Genomic DNA, 19,994 nt, shown 5'->3' with positions numbered 1-19,994 from the left:
ATTAAAATGAATTTTACGTAGAAGTTACATACATTATGAGTTCCATTTTTTATATTTACCAATTTTTATATTTATAGTGATGAAATATCACATTATTACGTTATCAATTTTTTCCAAATCTACATTAAATCAATTTTTCAAATCTCTAGTAAGATGATATATTTTGATGAGTAAGACAAGTCAAGTGTGGTATATATTATATACCCGTGTAAGTCATATAGTTATTACTAACACCTAATTAAAAGTCCCCTCGAGGTCTGCGCAATATCCCTAATCGATTGCAGGGAAGTTGCATGGTCAGTGCTGCCCAATTTCTCAAGTCAATCTCGCATCTTTATGTAATGACGTGTGTATGTTATATAAAGAGCATAAATAAATTCAAATGCATTTTCCATATAGTAGTGTGACAATGTTCTTATAAAAACCTAACCGACATTTACAAAATACAAAAATTGATAACTTAAACAATTGTCTAAATGCAATCAAATAATTGAAAATTCTTTTCACCTTTTAAGCCTTAATCGTGGAGCAACTACTTTTATAGAGGTAGGAGTGTTTCATGCACTCACTCACACAATCAAACCGAAAGCCTCAGCTCACTCACACAACGACACGCCTATTCCTACGAACACACCGGTACTCTCAGTTCTACACAACCTCCTCCGCTGCACTCACGCGCAGAAAAAAATCTTTTATTAAAAAAAGACGTCGCCTCATAGATTTGATAACAGTCAGACGTCAAACGAGAATTATGATTGAACATGTCATTTGAATATAACAGGTGTTAAATGTGATATATTATCGTGATTAAAACTGGTGTTGTGGATTCTGTGATTTTTGAATCAATGATAAATATGGAAAGACACCAAAATGGGATGGATGTGTGGGTAGGTAAGGGTACATTTCATTTTTTATCACAATTCAAAAATGGAATACAAACCATATTATTTGTAACCGTTGTCAAGTGTATTAGAGTTTTGAAGATTAAATCAATTTCTAGTCTCATCCAATAAGTTCGTTAAATCATTTAATATCCTTAAAGCTATTGTAGTGTTGACTTATTATTAGTAAAGTAATAAAACTAAATCAGTTATAAACTTGTATACGATTAAGGAAGAGTCAAATAAAAACTTTACATTAAATATAAAGGCGTTAATCAAGACTTAACGCTAAATGTAACAAAATGTAAATGTAATATATTTGACATACGAAAACTTTAATTATTTCGGTACTTAGACAATGACGCATTCAGTAAATGATTACGAGCTTTTTGATACACACGTTTAAGTTCAAAATTCGTATTTAAGCAATTATGCCTTAACGTGCATCCAGACAATCACATGTCAAGAGTCCAGTAAGTTTATCTTTCATTATATAATCTTGTTAATAGTATGTATGCGACTCGGCTACAACTTTAACACCCAATTAACGACTGGTTTATAGAAGCGAAGGACAGATGTTCTAATTCTATTGTGAACTTATTAAAAGGGCTAAAGTATTCATTATCAGTTAATAAATTCTGTAAACGGTTTATTGATTTGGTTCTTGTTCATAATTCAATGAGTTTGATGAAAAGGGATAAGATCATTTACATTTCAGCATCTAACTCACTAATAATGATACGGAAAGATTGCTATTGTGTACTATCCAAAAATGAATATATTCAAAGCCCTCGTTAAACGTAAATTAATTAATAAAGCTTTTATAAATATGACGAATATCTAAATGACCCTAATCCTTGTGATTGATTTGCTCCAGTTCAAACAATTTGTATGACTCAAAACTTAGCGATTAAAAAGAGTGGCGGAAAGTTTCTTGCCAGTTGTTCTTGCCCGCTCTACGCCCTTGACTTGCCAACTGCTAGTAAATGAAAACAATTAATTAAACTTCTTTTCTGACGTTCATAAGTGTACTTGTTTACCTATATGAATAAAGTTATTTTGAGTTTGAGTTGATACAAAGAACTTTTATACTTACGTGTACCAACCAAAAATACTGTACTGTCCAGACTTAGACCCTCGAACCTACGACGCGTGATTTTCAACCGCCTTAACGGATTTAATAATATTAAATTATCACACAGGTCAAGGCAGAGTAAATCAATTAGGAGGGTTATTTATCAACGGGCGCCCTCTACCGAACCACATCAGACTGAAGATTGTGGAGATGGCGGCTGCGGGAGTGAGGCCTTGTGTCATCTCACGACAGCTTCGTGTTTCACATGGCTGTGTCTCCAAGATACTTAATAGATACCAGGTAATTTAGTCTAGAGCATACCTACATATACAAAGTTTTTTGATTGTTTAAGATCAAGAAAAATAACTAACACACGTTTGTTAACATTCCATTCAAACTTATTTTGTATTATTATTGTTATTTTTATTTGGACACTAAAAATAATTTAAACAAATAAAGGCAATAAGATGTCTTGTTACGTCTAATGCTTTCATAAATTGCGGTCAAACCAGGCCCGTTTCAAATAAAAATAATTAATGTAAATCAAAGTAAAGCGCATATGTATATGGATATACTATCGAACTGTCTCAGATCGTATTGTAATATTTGAATTAAGAAAAGGATTCTATAAATACGGATTTATACACAGACTAAAAAGTGTACCATCACTGCTCAAAACAATGTTATTAACTTATGTCATAGATCTGACTTTTATTTGTGGTTGGTTAACGCTATAGAAAATTTATTGTATGAAAATTGGTGTGTCATCTCGTCACGACTGAATCGCTCATGAATATAGACGGAACCTTTGAATTAACTATAACCTATATTTGAATAATCCGATATTATATAAATAAATTGGTACAAGGTATATACAATCTTAAAATTGTAATCCAACACATTCACGTGACAGATCTATGATAAAACATCAATCAGCTAACACTAAACTTGTACGATTTCCCATAATAGAAAAAAAATTGAACCGAATATTTGAAACTAACCAGAACTATATACATATATAATTATATTTTACGGATATAAGAAAAAAATGGCCATTGGTTTTGGCGTCAGTTGGATCCGTTTCCGTGATTATATTTCTTAGCCAAGCCTTCTGTGCCTCAGACATGGTCATGGTTACGGACATGTCTTCGGCTTAGGTATGCATAGTGCTTTCTTGACGATGTTCACCTTCGTATAAATATGATTTGCGCGCATATAAAAATTCATTGCAGTGAAACCATTTACAGAATGCAATTTTTCCCGGTCGTGTATTTTCATGTAGGTTAAAATAAATACCAATAATAGAAAACAGGGCTTCCATATGACCCTATCTGTTTATAAATATTCCTATATTTACCCTGTAGCGAACAATCGCTATTGAATCCATGCGCAGTGAAGCCTGAAGGTTTCACCCCGACTATTCAATACAATAACTATATTGTTTTGTTCAGGAAACGTTTATGTACGGTTAGAGTACTTTCACGCTTAGTGTACCAAATGTTGCCATTTACAATTTTTTATTTAATTTTAATACAATTTTCTAATCCTAGTACTTCATTAACTAGATGAGATTTATCTTAGATTTATTTTAGTGTCAAGAAAATTATTGCCATAGAGAAAATAAATCTAAATATTTGAATACCTTTCTGATATGATGTTTACAGTCAGTTAATCAAAATAATCAATATATCTTAATTATTTTACGTTCAAATCTCTAATTTACGGTTTTTAGTAACATAATATTTTACTACAGATTAACACACTTACAATTCACCGTCAACTGTCAGAGACATTTGTCAATTGTTACGTTGAGTATATAAATAATAATGTTCTGTGCTCCATGAGTATATTAATCTGTGCATTCTAAACTTAAAATTCTTGTTTCACGCTCTTAATCCGATATCATTTTACTTTACTCGTTTTGTCTTATAGTATTCAATAAATAAATCACAATTTCATATTCACGTTGTGCGAGAGTCCAAACCTTTTACGGAGCCATTCTCCGTGCCATACTGTCTGTTTTTTATTCAATTTAAATAAAATTATACATATACGGTTTATTATGCTACTGTATCTTATATTCCATAGGTTAACTAGATGCCCTCTACCAGGTACATATATTGAAATAGAGTAAGAAAGATTAACAATCAGTTTGAGCGTGTTTAGGGCAATTGAACAAAGGTACGTCGTGCTTTCTGTTACAAGATTTCTCTCTCATAGTCACCGCCTTAGTGGATTAATTAGTAACGAACATTTCTTTGAACGTGTAGGACCTAGTTCCAACCCCAGCGTAACAATGTTATCTTGGTAGGGCACCGAAGAAATCCTTTCCAAGAAAATTTTTTTTTTTCTTAATATCCTAGTATAATATAATGACCTTTTACAAAGCTGCTAACTGACCCTATTTGGTTAGGAGACCGGGTCAATAAGACCTGGAGTGATTGGTGGGTCCAAGCCAAGGGTGGCTACGCCGGAGGTGGAAGCTAGGATAGAAGACCTCAAGCGACAAAACCCCGGTATCTTTTCGTGGGAAATCCGGGAAAAGCTGTTGAAAGTAAGAAAATTCATTCACTATAATACTTGTTATACGATTTTAACGTGCCTAGATCAGAAACTGCAGGTTTCGATAGAAAAATGTTTCTTGTTTTTTTTTATAATCCATAGATAAGCGAAACTTCACCAAAACCATTAGTGTCGCTACCAACCAAACTTTTAGCCTGAGTTTTCTGTATCTGTTTCGTCATTATTTAGTTTTTCTAATAGGTAAGTTGGTGATCAGTCTGTGCCTGACACGCCGCCGACTTTTTGGGTCTAAAGCATGTCGGTTTCCTCACGATGTGTTCCATCACCGTACTATGTCTACGTGTCCTACGTAGTCTCGTATGATAAAGGCCATATACCATATTCATACGTGTGGAATAATGCACTCTTAAAATTATATTTCAGGAAGGCGTATCGGACCCACCAAGCATATCCTCTATATCACGTTTACTCCGAGGAGGTGCAAGGGATCCAGATGGAAAGAAAGATTACAGCATCGACGGAATTCTAGGAGGTAATATATAATGTATCACTAACTTCGTATTTCAAGTAAAGAACTTTATTATTGATAACGATTAGAAATGGTTACGGTGTAGTAAGTAGTAGTACAGTAGTGTAGGAGTACCCTGTGAGAAACAGGAACTGCGATTCCGGTCCCGACGGTTTTGTATTGTAGTACGAGTATATTTATATATATAAAAAACATACTAACTACATATATATATAGTTTGATGTAGTTCTCTGAATATTACGGATATTATGAAATGTCGCGGCATTAGGATCGCGTGGTACAAACACTCATTGTTGGGATCAGAATTGCTGTCGGTACCGCTATTGGGATTACAGAGTAAGTAACTTTGGTGTTTCATATAATAGTTAAATGATTAAAAAAATTCTAAACAATAATTTCGTCAGGGTCTACAGTTTTTTATTCTATTTTATATATTAGTAGCTGACCCGGCAAACGTCGTTTTGCCATGTATCTTATTTCCAGGAAACATTTTTTTTAGTTCAATAATAATAGCCTAAAAAAAATAGGGGGATTATAGAGGACAATTAAGGGTTGTATGTATTTTTGTATGTTGTATCATAAAAAAATATAGTTTTTTGGGGTTACCCTTTATCACTTTGGGGTTTAAAAGATAGATAGCTAAATCTCATCTGAATCTTACCCTAAGACGATTTGATTAATTGTCAGGCGTAATAAATTATAGGACGTGTGAAACCACAACCACATATAAAACAACCCTATTGCGTAACTTCCTTTATAAAACATCAAACGGCCAATGTCAAAGGCTCTCACGCAAAAAATCAATTTCCGCACACAAGGTGTCATTGTCACCAAGAAATATTGGCCGGCTATACAGTCACCGACAAAGTGCACCGCGGAACCCTGCAGTGAGCTTCAAAAGTGCTGAAACGACAACAATCCATATGTTTTGGTGATTGTACCATTGTTGCATTATACACTTGCACTAATTGTGCTTTGACGTTTACCGATACCTGTCGGTCATAGAACGCTTGACGTTTCATTGCTTTCATTTTGAAAAAGGAAGCCATTTGTTACCTAAAATTAAACAATTACTGACGATTATTTAAGAAATATATTTAAAAGTATTCGGAGATATAAAGATAAAATAAAGAAAATACAACTAAGAACTTAGTTAGTCACTAAGGTCGTAATAAAAATAAATAAATATAAGTGGAACTGGACGGAGCACATGGGAAATGGAACAGAAAAGTGGAGAAAGAAAGTATTTAACTGGTGACCAAGGTACGATTTGACAAGATGATAGTTTTGAAGATGGGTAGAGCAGCATAAGCAAAAAACAGGTGGTACATGGCAGAGAATGGTACACTGCAAACAGGATTGGTGGCATTTGGAGGAGCCCTTTGTCTAAAAAAAGTATACCGATATCTAAAAAGACATATAACATATCAAAAAAGAATGAGATGATAGAAATATAAGTATACAAGTATCTGAAATAGAATGATTTTATTATTATTATTCAAGATATATAAGTATGTATATTCAATTACAACGTAGGACAGAGACATTCATACTAACGCGAAATCTCAGGTGCACAAAATTTAATATAAAATCCAAATGAGTTTGGAAGTTTTATACAGTTAAACTTTCGGGATTTAAGAACTTTTGTATTTTAAAATTATTAGTAAATGAATAATGCGATTCATGGCCAAGTACAGTTTGCTTATATCATTGATGTAGGCGTTAGTGATACTAGCTTGATCTACCAGAAACATGCATCAGATGTCTGTATCAATTTCGTGATTTATCTATTGGCAAGTAGGTGAGCGGTGTACAACCGAGTGTAAAGCGCACATACCAAGAATATTTATTGTAATTAAGTCACAAGAGAGCTTGGAAAAAAGAAAAATAAATTCTTAAAAAGCCGACAACACTTGCGAGCCCTCTTGAAAGTGTCCATGAGCGTATCACTAATAGGATAGGAGGTTTTCCTATCCGTTTGCCCGCTATGTGAAAAAAGATACTATTCTTTGGTACCAAAATTCTGAATGATTTATTTGGGTTTCAATCCTTATTCCATAACCGAGTTAAAGACGAAATGAAAGTTATCAAACTTTACACATTTACTGTACCACAACATTAAATTAAAGCATAAGCAACTACATAAAATATACAGCATACCCCTATTAACAACCCTTATCTGAACTAGAAACGAAACGAAAACCCTCCACTGTAACATGTCTGTCTAGTTTTATTGCCTAGAACCTATGAATTTAGAGCTTATTGTTTAGCCGGAAAACTAAGATAAGATATGTCATTGATTTAAAACCAAACAAACGTTATAATTTAATAAACGGCCTAAATATAAGAGTAATTCCTTCAACTTTGATTTTCTTCTCTTTGGAGTAGAGCTTCCCGGGCCGTGGCGTTCAAGTGCACAGGCGCTTTAAGTTGATTGAAGAAGATTTAAGTTGGCGCCTGGTAAATAGTACCAGTGACCACAGAGCTTATGCTTTCCTCGCTCAACGAATAAGTATTGCAATACAGCTAGGAAATGTTGCTACCGTTAAAGGTACACCGACACAGGGACCAAACTTTTTAAATTTGACTTAATTTTCTATTTATAAATTTTCTATTATTATAATTATTACTATGTCATGTAAGAATGCAATATTTAGCAGGTATGTATAAATTTTCGAGCAAATGTTATTTGAGAATGATTAACTCAAGTTTATAGTCAAGGACAAAATAGTATTACTAAGATTCGGAGATATAATCAAAAAATCGTAAAATGTAACACTGTCCTCTAAAACGAGAACATATAATATATTTATATACACAAATGTGAAAAGTCTTTGTTACACTTTCACATCACAAAAGAATGGAAGATAAAATCTCGCATTTGTTTAATAACAACGCTCATTAGAATCAACTGTTGCGGCATTCATCTAAATTATGATGACCATAAGTGATTTAGATTTAGAAAAAAGAAGCTTTATAAATTAGGTTAAATAATTTTAAGTTTTCAAATGTTATTTTCTTCGTTTATTAGCTCTATGATCTAGTCATTTTAATACGACTAAATAGGTATGTTTCTTAATATTTATCTGTGTCCAATATATCAATTATAATAAAATAGACTTTTCCTAAAGTAGGCTTTTAAATAGGTTTTTTATTTTCTGTAAGGACTCGCATAGTTATACAGTTCAATATAGTAGAGTTTTTTTATATATAACACTGGGCAGGAGGCTCAACTGACATTAATTGATATGGACATTGCCCAATACATTGCTTGCAATTGCGTAGCCGCCTAGTTAAAAATTAAAACGCTCTATTCTTGAAGGACCTTAAGTTGAATTGGTTCAGAAACACTTTAGGCAGGTGGTTCTACAAAGTGGTGGTTCGTGGCAAAAACTGCCTTAAAACGTCGTCGAAGGGATACGACAAGCGAATATTTTATTCGTTCATTTATAAATGGTACAAACTATTATTTTAATATTGCAAAATTGCAAGCTTCATTTGACAAAGTCAAACCCTGTAGAATAATTAATAACAACGAAATCAATTACGCGGGTGTTAAAATCCGGGAACACGACAAAGGATACCAAGAACACGCCCACATGCGTGCTAATCCGGCCATCTGTTAAACCCGAAACAAAGCTCGACCGCCGATTTTAATGAGCCTGGATTATGAAGGTGTTAAACCGAAGTCGCAATGCTTTCAACTTCCAAATTATGACTTTTGAAGCCTTCAAGGCGTCACATTTCGGCAATCCGCAAAGCTAATCTCGCCTTTTTGTACCTCGAAGCTATAAGATCGCGTTTCTCGACCGTAAAGCACCCATAAAGTGAGTTTTATATCGCACATGAAGGCTTTTGTCTTTTTTTATGTGTATAAAAATACATTGGGACACATTTCAACTGTATAGTATATTAATTGTTTATGCAATAATTAAAATCGTGTGTTATTTGGAATAAAAAATGATTCACTATTTTATAAAAAGCTATAACAATATAGTACTGGATTTAAAACAAGTGAATACTAATTATAAATAGTGTGGTTGTTAATAATGGTATTATGCTACCTAAAATATCAGTTGTATGGAAAATAAGAGTTATGTATGAAGCAATATTATTAATGAACAAATACTAACGAATGTACTGTGAACTACCGTAAAAAATATATTTGGAGCTTTTAACGTAATCGATACGTACCTAGATCGAATAGTCATATATATGCCTTTTAACCAATATATATACCTACCAATCAGTTAACCGAAGCATGCTTTAAGTAAAATACTATCATTGGTAGTGTACTTTGATCATATGAATAATCATAAAAATTATTGTAATTTTGTCACACAACATAAGCCGTTAAAACACAACTAAAAAGCACAAAACGCTTTATGTCATAAATCCAGATCGCGACACCAAAATATTGAATGGTGCCAAAATGTCACCCGAAATGCAAAGGGGCCGACAAAGGGACCGCCTTTCTGGGTGTTCCCGAGCCCCAATTTTTTTCATTTCAATTTTGACTTTCAAAGGCCATTAATAAGCCGCATTTTTAAGGCCTAAGCCGCATTGTAGTTTTTTAATCTTTCCGCGCGCTACCGATATGTTTGATAGCGAATATTGTAAAAAAGTTAATAAATAACGTTACAACAGATGAAGACGAATCGCCGCAAGACATCAAATAAATTATAATTTAACATTAAGATGACACTTTATTGATCCCAGCGCAGAGTAGATTTATCTTTGTGTATACTAATTGAGTTAGATTAATCAAAATGAAGATCCTTAAATATTTTATAACATTCTTTCTAAATGTATCAACGTTTTTTATTACTGACATCGTTAGAATAATAATCGGATGCGAAAGCAATAAATTAAATTTACTTGTTTCTGCGTTCAAATTTACATTTCTACATTTGCTTGGAATATACTGCTTAAGAGAAAGGAGGCCGCCACTGTCGTGTTTTTTTTTAATTGTACCAGGTGCTGGTTTGAAGTTAAAAAGATGATATAGGTATGCTTCTAGCACTTCTTTGCCATTTTTTATTAGCAAAAAGTTAACTTTTAAGTTTTTTTTTAATTCAATTTGTCTATAATTTATAGGAAATTATTTTACGTATTGATTATATTATTGTGTTAAGCGATTTATTCGCAACCAAATTAATCAAATAATTAACTAAATTACGATTTAAAAGATAATGAACTATAAGTACTGTGTATATATTGTAAATAAAATAATTATTTACAATATATACCGTTACAATATATATATATATTTCGTTATAGTACCTACTATAACGAAAATACAATCATTTATCTTATAATTTTTATGAGACGCCTTCTATAGGTGTAGTGAATATAAGTGCAAGTACGGTATCTCGGACACACGAAAAAGTCAAAACATTATAGAACAAAGACATAATGAACAGTACCTTAGTGTATTGTAGAAAATTAAGTCAACATAACATTAACGATAATTATTGTATAGGCTAGATTGTTATTCACGTGAAGTCGCACTCTTTATTGTAAACTTTGTAGTAGGGAAAAAATAAAACACTAAAATTAACTTTATACATATTCCAATTAAGTAAAAAAAAGTAATGAGAGAAAAGCTCCAGCGTTGTGGACACCGGTATTGTATCCAAAGCGCCAACGTAAATCGCTGATTAACGTCAGTGCATTTGTACCTTATGGCCCATACGGGAGGTTTTACTTCAACGAGAACACAATTAATTAATTAATTAATGCCATTAATTGTATATCTATCATAACGGATTGACTCTATGTCTCTCGATTCGGTCAAGTTAAAAAATATTATATCATTAGGATTTATTACTCCTTCGCGATTAACATCATAATAAGAAATCGATCGGAAACACGTATAATTTATTCAATTAATTTACACAAATTTATACGTTTTAATTGAACTAATTATGTCTACGTGTTAAACATTTCAGGTCGAGGATCCGACTCCTCGGATATCGAATCGGAACCAGGTCTGACCCTGAAACGCAAGCAGCGGCGATCTAGAACAACCTTTACGGGTGAACAGCTCGATGCCCTGGAAAGAGCGTTTCATAGGACACAGTATCCTGATGTTTATACAAGAGAAGAACTTGCATTACAGACCGGTCTCACTGAAGCTAGGATACAGGTAGCTGCATGCGTAGATACTTTAGGATTTTTTACAAGAGCAACTGTCTAATCTTAAATCCTGGACATGGGGCATGTAATATAGAGTAGGTTAATGTATGCGACACAACATAATTGTCATAAACGTGATGTAACTCATTTAAAACTGCTTTCAATTTAAATAAATAGTGTCACTTGAAAACTAAATTTAAATGAAAAATGTAATTATTCGTTGACAAAACATAATTCTTCACCAGTTTCGTATATTAGAATTTTTTAACGGCGTTTCAAACGCAAATAAACTTAAATACATATTTTCAAAAAAAAGTAATTATGCTCTAGCCTTACATGTATTACTTCTGAGGAGTGGTATTAGTACACATAGATCAAAGAGGTGTGTTCGTAAGAGGAAGGGGCTAAATTTTTCTAACATTATTACAGTCTATAAATTTATCCAATGATTTTTTATTACAGGTGTGGTTCTCAAATCGTCGAGCAAGACTTCGAAAACATACGGGTTCAAATACACCAACTCTCTCATCGTACTCGTCGTTACCGATGCCTCAATTACCATGCCCTTATCCAGCTGGGGATATTCCTTCATTGTCACAACATCATCCCCAACATCCGGACGCTTGGCATCATCAAAAATATTCAAATTATAACCAACTCATGGTTCAATCGCAACATCTTAATCAAGCTTTCCAATCTGCAAATTTTCCAAGTACTTCGGGTGCTACGTTCACTCATTTAGTGGGAGGTAGCGCACCACCAACACACAGTCAACTTATGGATGCTAACTCAAGGAATGATTACGGAAGATACCCAAGTGATGTATATAACAAACCTATTAGCTATCTTCCTAAAGATGTGGAAACTAGTGATAAAGTGGTACCTGAAGAAGTGATAGAGCCAAGAGAGGAACCATACACAAAAGCTACAACGGATGAGTATAAAGAACTAGCTAATGATTATCCTAAAATACCAGCTGATTACTCGAAAATATCTGAACCATCTCCTTCTAATTGGAGTCCTTCACATAACACTTTGAACATGGGTCTGACTGGAATTCCCAGTGATTATAAGTATATGAATGACCCTTATGCATTTTCTAATGTACCAGATCCATTAAGCCAACACGCTTATCAGAATTCTTCAAATCCATCTAATAAGTACTGGATTTGACATAGGCTTTCTTTATTTAAATATTTTATTTAAAAAATAATGATACTATTATTTTCATATTTCACATTTTAGTTAGGGAACTTTTAGTTATTTAAAGACTAAGTAGAATAAGACAATGATCATAGTAAATTATGTTATATTTAAGTCTGTAAATTTATTTATATTTTTTTAGTTAGATGTTAAAATATTACCTCTGTTACGTGCATTCCTTTTCAATAGGTACCTATTTTAATACCAAAACTTAGAATAATTAAAAGTCATTAGTGAAATAAAGTTACATTAATTGATTTTGGTCTTTATATATACCGAATCTTAGTTAAATATGTAATTTGATTATCTGAATATACACACACATCTGTTCATTAAAATAAAAAACCAAATATTACTAACTATTTAATACATTTAAGTATGCTCATACTGTTCAGTTACATATCCTCAAATATTATTTACATATTTTTTATTACTATTATTTTTTTACTGCGCAACTACATCTACTACAGTAGCTCCAGGTTCAGCTTCTACTGTAAAACTCTCTAAAACATAATCAACTGGGGTCAAAGGTACAGATTCAGTTATTGCAGCTTGGGGAGCCTTTGTATTTAATTCACTTTGCCCGGATGGTACGATATCGGTGGCTGATTGAGATTCTATCACAACACCAGCTGTCTCCGTTTGGGATTCAACAGCGTTTTGATTAATCACTGCATATTTATTTTCCGTTATCGGCCCGTTGACTTCGGGTACTACAGTTGCGTATGTATCAGTTGTACTCTCCGGTTTAGCATTTCCATTTGACTGCATTAAATCTGTAGGAGTTGAATTAATTACTTTTTCTGATGTAACATCTGTAGTTGTAACTGACGCTATAGATTGATTATTCGTAGTTGGCAACTCCTGTGTTGCGGTAGCAGATGTATCTTTGATAGTATTACTTGAAGGACTCTCAGCTTGGCCTACAAAAGTTCCTTGTGATGCGGAGCCTGCTGAATGTCCATCTACTGCTGCAGCATCGTTTACTTGTTGGGCTGGGTTTCTAACACCACTAGAAGCTGAATCGATAGAGCTGGATGGAGCTACAGGATTAACTTGAGGTACAGATACCTCTGGCAGTCCTGCTATATTACTTTCAGTAGCTGCAACATCATTTGCTTGTGAGGCTGGGTTGCTAACACCACTGGAAGCTGAGTCAACAGAGCTGGATGGAGCTTCTGGATTGACTTGAGATACAGATATTTCTGGCAGTCCTGCTACATTAGATTCAGTAGCTGCAACATCATTTGCTTGTGAGGCTGGGTTGCTAACACCACTGGAAGCTGTATCAACAGAACTGGATGGAGGTTCTGGATTGACTTGAGATACAGATATTTCTGGCAGTCCTGCTACATTAGATTCAGAAGCTGCAACTTCATTTGGTTGTGAGGCTGGGTTGCTAACACCACTGGCAGCTGAGTCAACAGAGCTGAATGGAGCTTCAGGATTTACTTGAGATACAGATACTTCAGGCAGTCCTGCTACATTAGATTCAGTAGCTGCAACATCATTTGCTTGTGAGGCTGGGTTGCTAACACCACTGGAAGCTGTATCCACAGAGCTGGATGGAGCTTCTGGGTTGACTTGAGATACAGATCCCTCGGGCACTCCTGCTAAATTAGATTCAGGAGCTGCAACATCATTTGCTTGTGAGGCTGGGTTGCTAACACCACTGGAAGCTGAGTCAACAGAGCTGGATGGAGCTTCAGGATTTACTTGAGATACAGATATTTCTGGCAGTCCTGCTACATTAGATTCAGTAGCTGCAACATCATTTGCTTGTGAGGCTGGGTTGCTAACACCACTGGAAGCTGTATCCACAGAGCTGGATGGAGCTTCTGGGTTGACTTGAGATACAGATCCCTCGGGCAGTCCTGCTACATTAGATTCAGGAGCTGCAACATCATTTGCTTGTGAGGCTGGGTTGCTAACACCACTGGAAGCTGTATCCACAGAGCTGGATGGAGCTTCTGGATTAACTTGAGGTACAGATACCTCTGGCAGTCCTGCTACATTAGATTCAGGAGCTGCAGCACCATTTGATTGTGAGGCTGGGTTGCTAACACCACTGGAAGCTGTATCCACGGAGCTGGATGGAGCTTCAGGATTTACTTGAGATACAGATTCCTCGGGCTGTCCTCCAACATTAGATTCAGAAGCTGCAACTTCATTTGGTTGTGAGGCTGGGTTGCTAGCACCACTGGAAGCTGTATCCACGGAGCTGGATGGAGCTTCAGGATTTACTTGAGATACAGATCCCTCGGGCTGTCCTCCTACATTAGATTCAGTAGCTGCAACATCATTTGCTTGTGAGGCTGGGTTGCTAACATCACTGGAAGCTGAGTTGACAGAGCTGGGTGGAGCTTCTGGATTGCCTTGAGATACAGATCCCTGGGGCTGTCCTGCAACATTAGATTCAGTAGCTGCAACTTCATTTGGTTGTGAGGCTGGATTGCCAACACCACTGGAAGCTGAGTCAACAGAGCTGGATGGAGCTTCAGGATTTACTTGAGATACAGATACTTCAGGCTGTCCTGCTACATTAGATTCAGTAGCTGCAACATCATTTGCTTGTGAGGCTGGGTTGCTAACACCACTGGAAGCTGTATCAACAGAGCTGGATGGAGCTTCTGGGTTGACTTGAGATACAGATCCCTCGGGCAGTCCTGCTACATTAGATTCAGGAGCTGCATCACCATTTGATTGTGAGGCTGGGTTGCTAACACCACTGGAAGTTGTATCCAGAGAGCTGGATAGAGCTTCTGTATTGACTTGAGATACAGATCCCTCGGGCTGTCCTCCAACATTAGATTCAGAAGCTGCAACTTCATTTGGTTGTGAGGCTGGGTTGCTAGCACCACTGGAAGCTGTATCCACGGAGCTGGATGGAGCTTCAGGATTTACTTGAGATACAGATCCCTCGGGCTGTCCTCCTACATTAGATTCAGTAGCTGCAACATCATTTGCTTGTGAGGCTGGGTTGCTAACATCACTGGAAGCTGAGTTGACAGAGCTGGGTGGAGCTACTGGATTGCCTTGAGATACAGATCCCTGGGGCGGTCCTGCAACATTAGATTCAGTAGCTGCAACTTCATTTGGTTGTGAGGCTGGATTGCTAACACCACTGGAAGCTGAGTCAACAGAGCTGGATGGAGCTTCAGGATTTACTTGAGATACAGATACTTCAGGCTGTCCTGCTACATTAGATTCAGTAGCTGCAACATCATTTGCTTGTGAGGCTGGGTTGCTAACACCACTGGAAGCTGTATCCACAGAGCTGGATGGAGCTTCTGGATTAACTTGAGGTACAGATACCTCTGGCAGTCCTGCTACATTAGATTCAGGAGCTGCAGCACCATTTGATTGTGAGGCTGGGTTGCTAACACCACTGGAAGCTGTATCCACGGAGCTGGATGGAGTTTCAGGATTTACTTGAGATACAGATCCCTCGGGCTGTCCTCCAACATTAGATTCAGAAGCTGCAACTTCATTTGGTTGTGAGGCTGGGTTGCTAGCACCACTGGAAGCTGTATCCACGGAGCTGGATGGAGCTTCAGAATTTACTTGAGATACAGATCCCTCGGGCTGTCCTCCTACATTAGATTCAGTAGCTGCAACATCATTTGCTTGTGAGGCTGGGTTGCTAACATCACTGGAAGCTGAGTTGACAGAGCTGGGTGGAGCTTCTGGATTGACTTGAGTTACAGATCCCTCGGGCAGTCCTGCTACATTAGATTCAGAAGCTGCAACTTCATTTGGTTGTGAGGTTGGGTTGCTAACACCATTGGAAGCTGTATTGACAGAGCTGGGTGGAGCTTCTGGATTGCCTTGAGATACAGATCCCTGGGGCTGTCCTGCAACATTAGATTCAGAAGCTGCAGCACCATTTGCTTGTGAGGCTGGGTTGCTAACACCACTGGAAGCTGTATCCACAGAGCTGGATGGAGCTTCAGGATTTAGTTGAGATACAGATCCTTCGGGCTGTCCTGCTACATTAGATTCAGAAGCAGCCGCATTATTTGCTTGTGAGCCTGGGATAGAGCTGGGTGAAGCTGGAGATCCACTATTTTCATTTCCATCAGGGTGGACATTATCTCCATTTGAATCAATTGAATTGTTCGTTGGATCGTTCGTTGGTTCATTATTGGTAGAGCCAATACTAGAAATTTCACCATTTCCAGAAGACTCAGAGGCATCATTATTTGAATTAATACTTTGAATTCCATTTTCATTCGTTTGAGTATTTGTTTGAGACTGGTTTCCAGAAATCCAGCTAGGAAGAATGTTTGATAAAAACTGGGATAAACCTTGCAAAAACGTTTTCTTTTCCTCGAGTTTCTGTTTAACAGGCATGGCCCATGGTAATTGAACGTTTTTCAGTAAATCTGTTTTATTATTTATTTCGTCTATGTCTTTTTCTAAATTATCGCGTAATTTCTGTAATGTTACTGCGTTGACGTGACTCAATATTTGCTTGCGAATCGCCTCCGTCTCAGCAATATCATTTTGGAGTTTAGTTTGGATCAAATCTAATATCGCGCGACGACGTTCAGTCTTGGTACTATTCGGTTGTAGTTTCAGTTCTTCCTGAATATATTTATTCAACGCTGCTTGTTTTTCTAATTTAGTGCTAGCAAAGTTTAAGCCGTATTTGGTGTAAATATGCTGTCTCCAAATATCTTCAAGTTCAACTGAGTTTTCTTCTTCAGTCTCAAGGAAACTATCGTCTTCTATTTCTGACAGTTTGGCTTCCTTCTTCAATTCATTTATTTGCTTTTCTTGTCTTTTCTTCTCTTCTTTTAAGCGCTTCTCCTCAAGCTTCCTTTCTTGTTCTTCTTGTTTACGCCGTTCCTTTTCAAGTTTCTCTTGAAGTTTCTTCTCTTCCTTTTGGCGTTTTTCTTCAAGTTTTCTTTGACGTTCTTCTTCACGACGTCTCTCCTTTTCTTCTCGTTCTAATACCTTTTTTTGTTGTTTTTCTGCCTTCTCGCGTAGTTTTTCCTCCCTCTCTTTTATTTTCCTTTCAATTGAATCGTCGTTATCACTGCTGTGCTCAAAGGATGAGTCCGACTCGTCAGAATCTGACCTTTTATCTCTTAATAATACGCCATTGGAATCGTCCGATTCATACGGAAGATGCTTCGCACTAACTAGGCAGATACCCACCTGAAAAATATATGTTTACATAACAATATGTTTTTCATATGCAATAGACATGTTTATTAATTCATACGTAATTACGATGTAAAACATAAACACGCTGTTTGTGAAATTATTTTAATAAAATTCATTTTTTTTTTCATGAAGGCAACAAAGTAATTATTAAAATAAAGGAGGAAAGTGAAGGAAATATTTCGTAAAATATGTAAATAATTGGTAATTCTTACTCAGAAGACGATATAAAGAATATTTCGCTAATTTATATTGCATTTTTTTTAAATATATATACACATGAAAATACGATAATATGATAGATTCAACGAAATTAGATTTACTCCAAAGTTTACGTTAATGGTTTTGGATATGTTTAATGAAGTTATGAATTTCTTGTATATATAAAAAAACATCCACCTTAGGTAACTAAAATAGTATTTTTATAAACGTTTCGATAAATATTATTATCACTAATTAATTCAGTTCATTCACGATTTAAAACAATCACATCTCTTGATAATCATACCAAAAATGGTTCATTTAACATTGCTTATCACTGAGTAAATTAACATCGACAGTTAAAGTAGAAGCCATAAAATACACAAGACGAAACCCCTCGAGAACTTACAAAATTCTTTCTAAACGAGTCTATTTTTAAACGTTTTACGCACTAAATTATTTTTATAGATTTTGCAACGAATTTATGTACATACAAATTAAATTACACAAACACCGGTTTGTTCTTACACAACGAATTTATATTCTTTTAATAAAAGACTAATGTCAAACTCATAAAAAATACTCACAATAAATAGTAGAATTGTTATCTTCATTGTTCCATTAATATCGTTTCGTTCGCACTTAACTAAAACTTGTGGTTCATATGACTCGTTCGTTCTGTTTGTGCCAAAAACCATCTTACAAACCTTTTATACACGCATCTAATTAGTCGAGATAACGAAGATAATGACTGCCGAAGAGATAACTACAGCAAGACAAACAAAATGTTTTCGCAGACTGACTCATGACAATAATAATGCATACTAAGCCATAATAACGGACGGATGTTTGCATTGAACGGTAAATATCAGAACGGAAATAAAGATCATGTGGTATTTGGTTAAGACAAGTAAGATTTGAATCGAAAGAGCAAGCTATAGCACCTGAACGTCAAAATCTAAAACTTCTTGATTACTACTTAGCGCTAAGTATCTTGAATCTTAAGACTGCATAAATGGAGGACTTTAGTTTGTAAGCAGAATAAAGCCCCCTGCTGAGTTTGATTTTTCTTTCCATTTAACAAATTTAACTGTATGAGACTTTTTAGTTAAAAAGATATTTATATTTTTTCAATAAATTATCACAAATGATCGCCTTGTATGCCTTACAAACTGGATGAGAAAAAATCTCTAGAAATCGAACCTAATTAAGTCGTACGTTTATAAAGTACCAAACACGGAGATTTAAACTTAAAAAGGTTATAATGGGATATATTCATTAAAAAAAATTAATTAAATTTATTTCTCTAAAACAATGATGCCATACGTGTTAATTTTGAAATGTAGTTTAAAGTAAATATAACATTTTGATTTCCGTAATTGAAATATTAAATCATAATAAACGAGATTAGATAAAAATTAAATCATAGCAAATCTAATACATTTTTGACAAGCGTGAGTAATACTTAGTACAGACTCGTATTCTGAATGTTCTAGACAACAATAAATATGAAATCAAGATAAGTGTTCATGGGCGGCTTAGTGTTACGTAACAAACTTCTAGAAATTCGAAGTATATTTGAAATGCAGTACCATCACGTGACTGTTGTTATTATTGATCAACCAGATATTATTTATAGATATTTATATCTAGGCTCTTTAGATAATTAATTTCTCGTGTATCTGATAGCACTTTTCTATGCTTATATGGGAAGTTACATTTGGCAAGTACTTAAGCACGGTAAGACACAAAAAATATTTGGTTGGTGTTATCTCGGAGATTAACATTGTGTACATTCCTTGTCTATTGTCTTTTAAGTACGTAGTAAAATGGGCATTTCAGAACAAATATGTGTTTTATCAATTTTGTTCACCTTAAACAGAATGAATTCAATATACAAATTTGTATTCGTTACAGAAGCTTTACCATACATCTTAGTGACCATACAATTATTCCTCAAGCAGGGTGGCCCGCCCCTGGGGGCGTGGGGGTTGCAGTCTGTTGAAAAATATAAACTAAACTACAAATAGAAAAGATTCGTTAAAATAGCGCGACATATACACATATTTATAATTTTACAGTGACGACGTCGCAAGACTGATATACTTAACTTTTTGGCCTTCTTTTGTGGGTCGCGACACTACAATGGTTAAGAAACGATGCAATCTAAGATATTCATTTAAAATAGGATGTTATTTTAAATAATTAACATCCCTATATTTGGATAACAATTAAATTTAAAAAATCATATATATAATCAATACATTTTTAACAT

The 19,994-nt window shown here is 35.1% G+C and overlaps 2 protein-coding genes across 7 annotated transcripts; one reads left to right on the top strand and one right to left on the bottom strand.

Annotated features, from left to right (window-relative positions):
* Nucleotides 1-659: 659 nt before the first annotated feature.
* LOC123713691 (protein gooseberry-neuro) lies at nucleotides 660-12,631 on the top strand. 4 transcript variants are annotated; one of them, XM_045667503.1, is made up of 6 exons: nucleotides 660-887; nucleotides 2,084-2,256; nucleotides 4,370-4,510; nucleotides 4,903-5,011; nucleotides 10,960-11,156; nucleotides 11,609-12,631. In XM_045667503.1, the coding sequence occupies exons 2-6, from the start codon at nucleotides 2,167-2,169 to the stop codon at nucleotides 12,317-12,319; spliced, it is 1,248 nt and encodes a 415-aa protein (XP_045523459.1). In that variant the 5' UTR covers nucleotides 660-887; nucleotides 2,084-2,166; the 3' UTR covers nucleotides 12,320-12,631. The 4 variants fall into 4 exon arrangements, with proteins under 4 accessions (XP_045523459.1, XP_045523458.1, XP_045523456.1 ...); XM_045667502.1 differs by having other exon boundaries at nucleotides 660-891; XM_045667500.1 differs by having other exon boundaries at nucleotides 660-897; nucleotides 4,373-4,510.
* Nucleotides 12,632-12,699: 68 nt separating this feature from the next.
* LOC123713689 (cell wall protein 1-like) lies at nucleotides 12,700-18,421 on the bottom strand. 3 transcript variants are annotated; one of them, XM_045667498.1, is made up of 3 exons: nucleotides 18,307-18,421; nucleotides 15,577-17,512; nucleotides 12,700-15,312 (listed from the first exon to the last, which is right to left on the bottom strand). In XM_045667498.1, exons 1-3 carry the CDS (start codon nucleotides 18,415-18,417, stop codon nucleotides 12,794-12,796), a joined length of 4,566 nt encoding a protein of 1,521 aa, XP_045523454.1. In that variant the 5' UTR covers nucleotides 18,418-18,421; the 3' UTR covers nucleotides 12,700-12,793. The 3 variants fall into 3 exon arrangements, with proteins under 3 accessions (XP_045523454.1, XP_045523453.1, XP_045523452.1); XM_045667497.1 differs by having other exon boundaries at nucleotides 12,700-15,969; nucleotides 16,234-17,512; XM_045667496.1 differs by having other exon boundaries at nucleotides 12,700-17,512.
* Between the last annotated feature and the right edge of the window lie 1,573 nt (nucleotides 18,422-19,994).

This window comes from Pieris brassicae, chromosome 8 (assembly GCF_905147105.1).
Source record: "Pieris brassicae chromosome 8, ilPieBrab1.1, whole genome shotgun sequence".
Classification (NCBI taxonomy): domain Eukaryota; kingdom Metazoa; phylum Arthropoda; class Insecta; order Lepidoptera; family Pieridae; genus Pieris; species Pieris brassicae.
The sequence above is the reverse complement of the archived record's forward strand: the minus strand, read 5'-3'. Positions and strand labels throughout refer to the sequence as shown.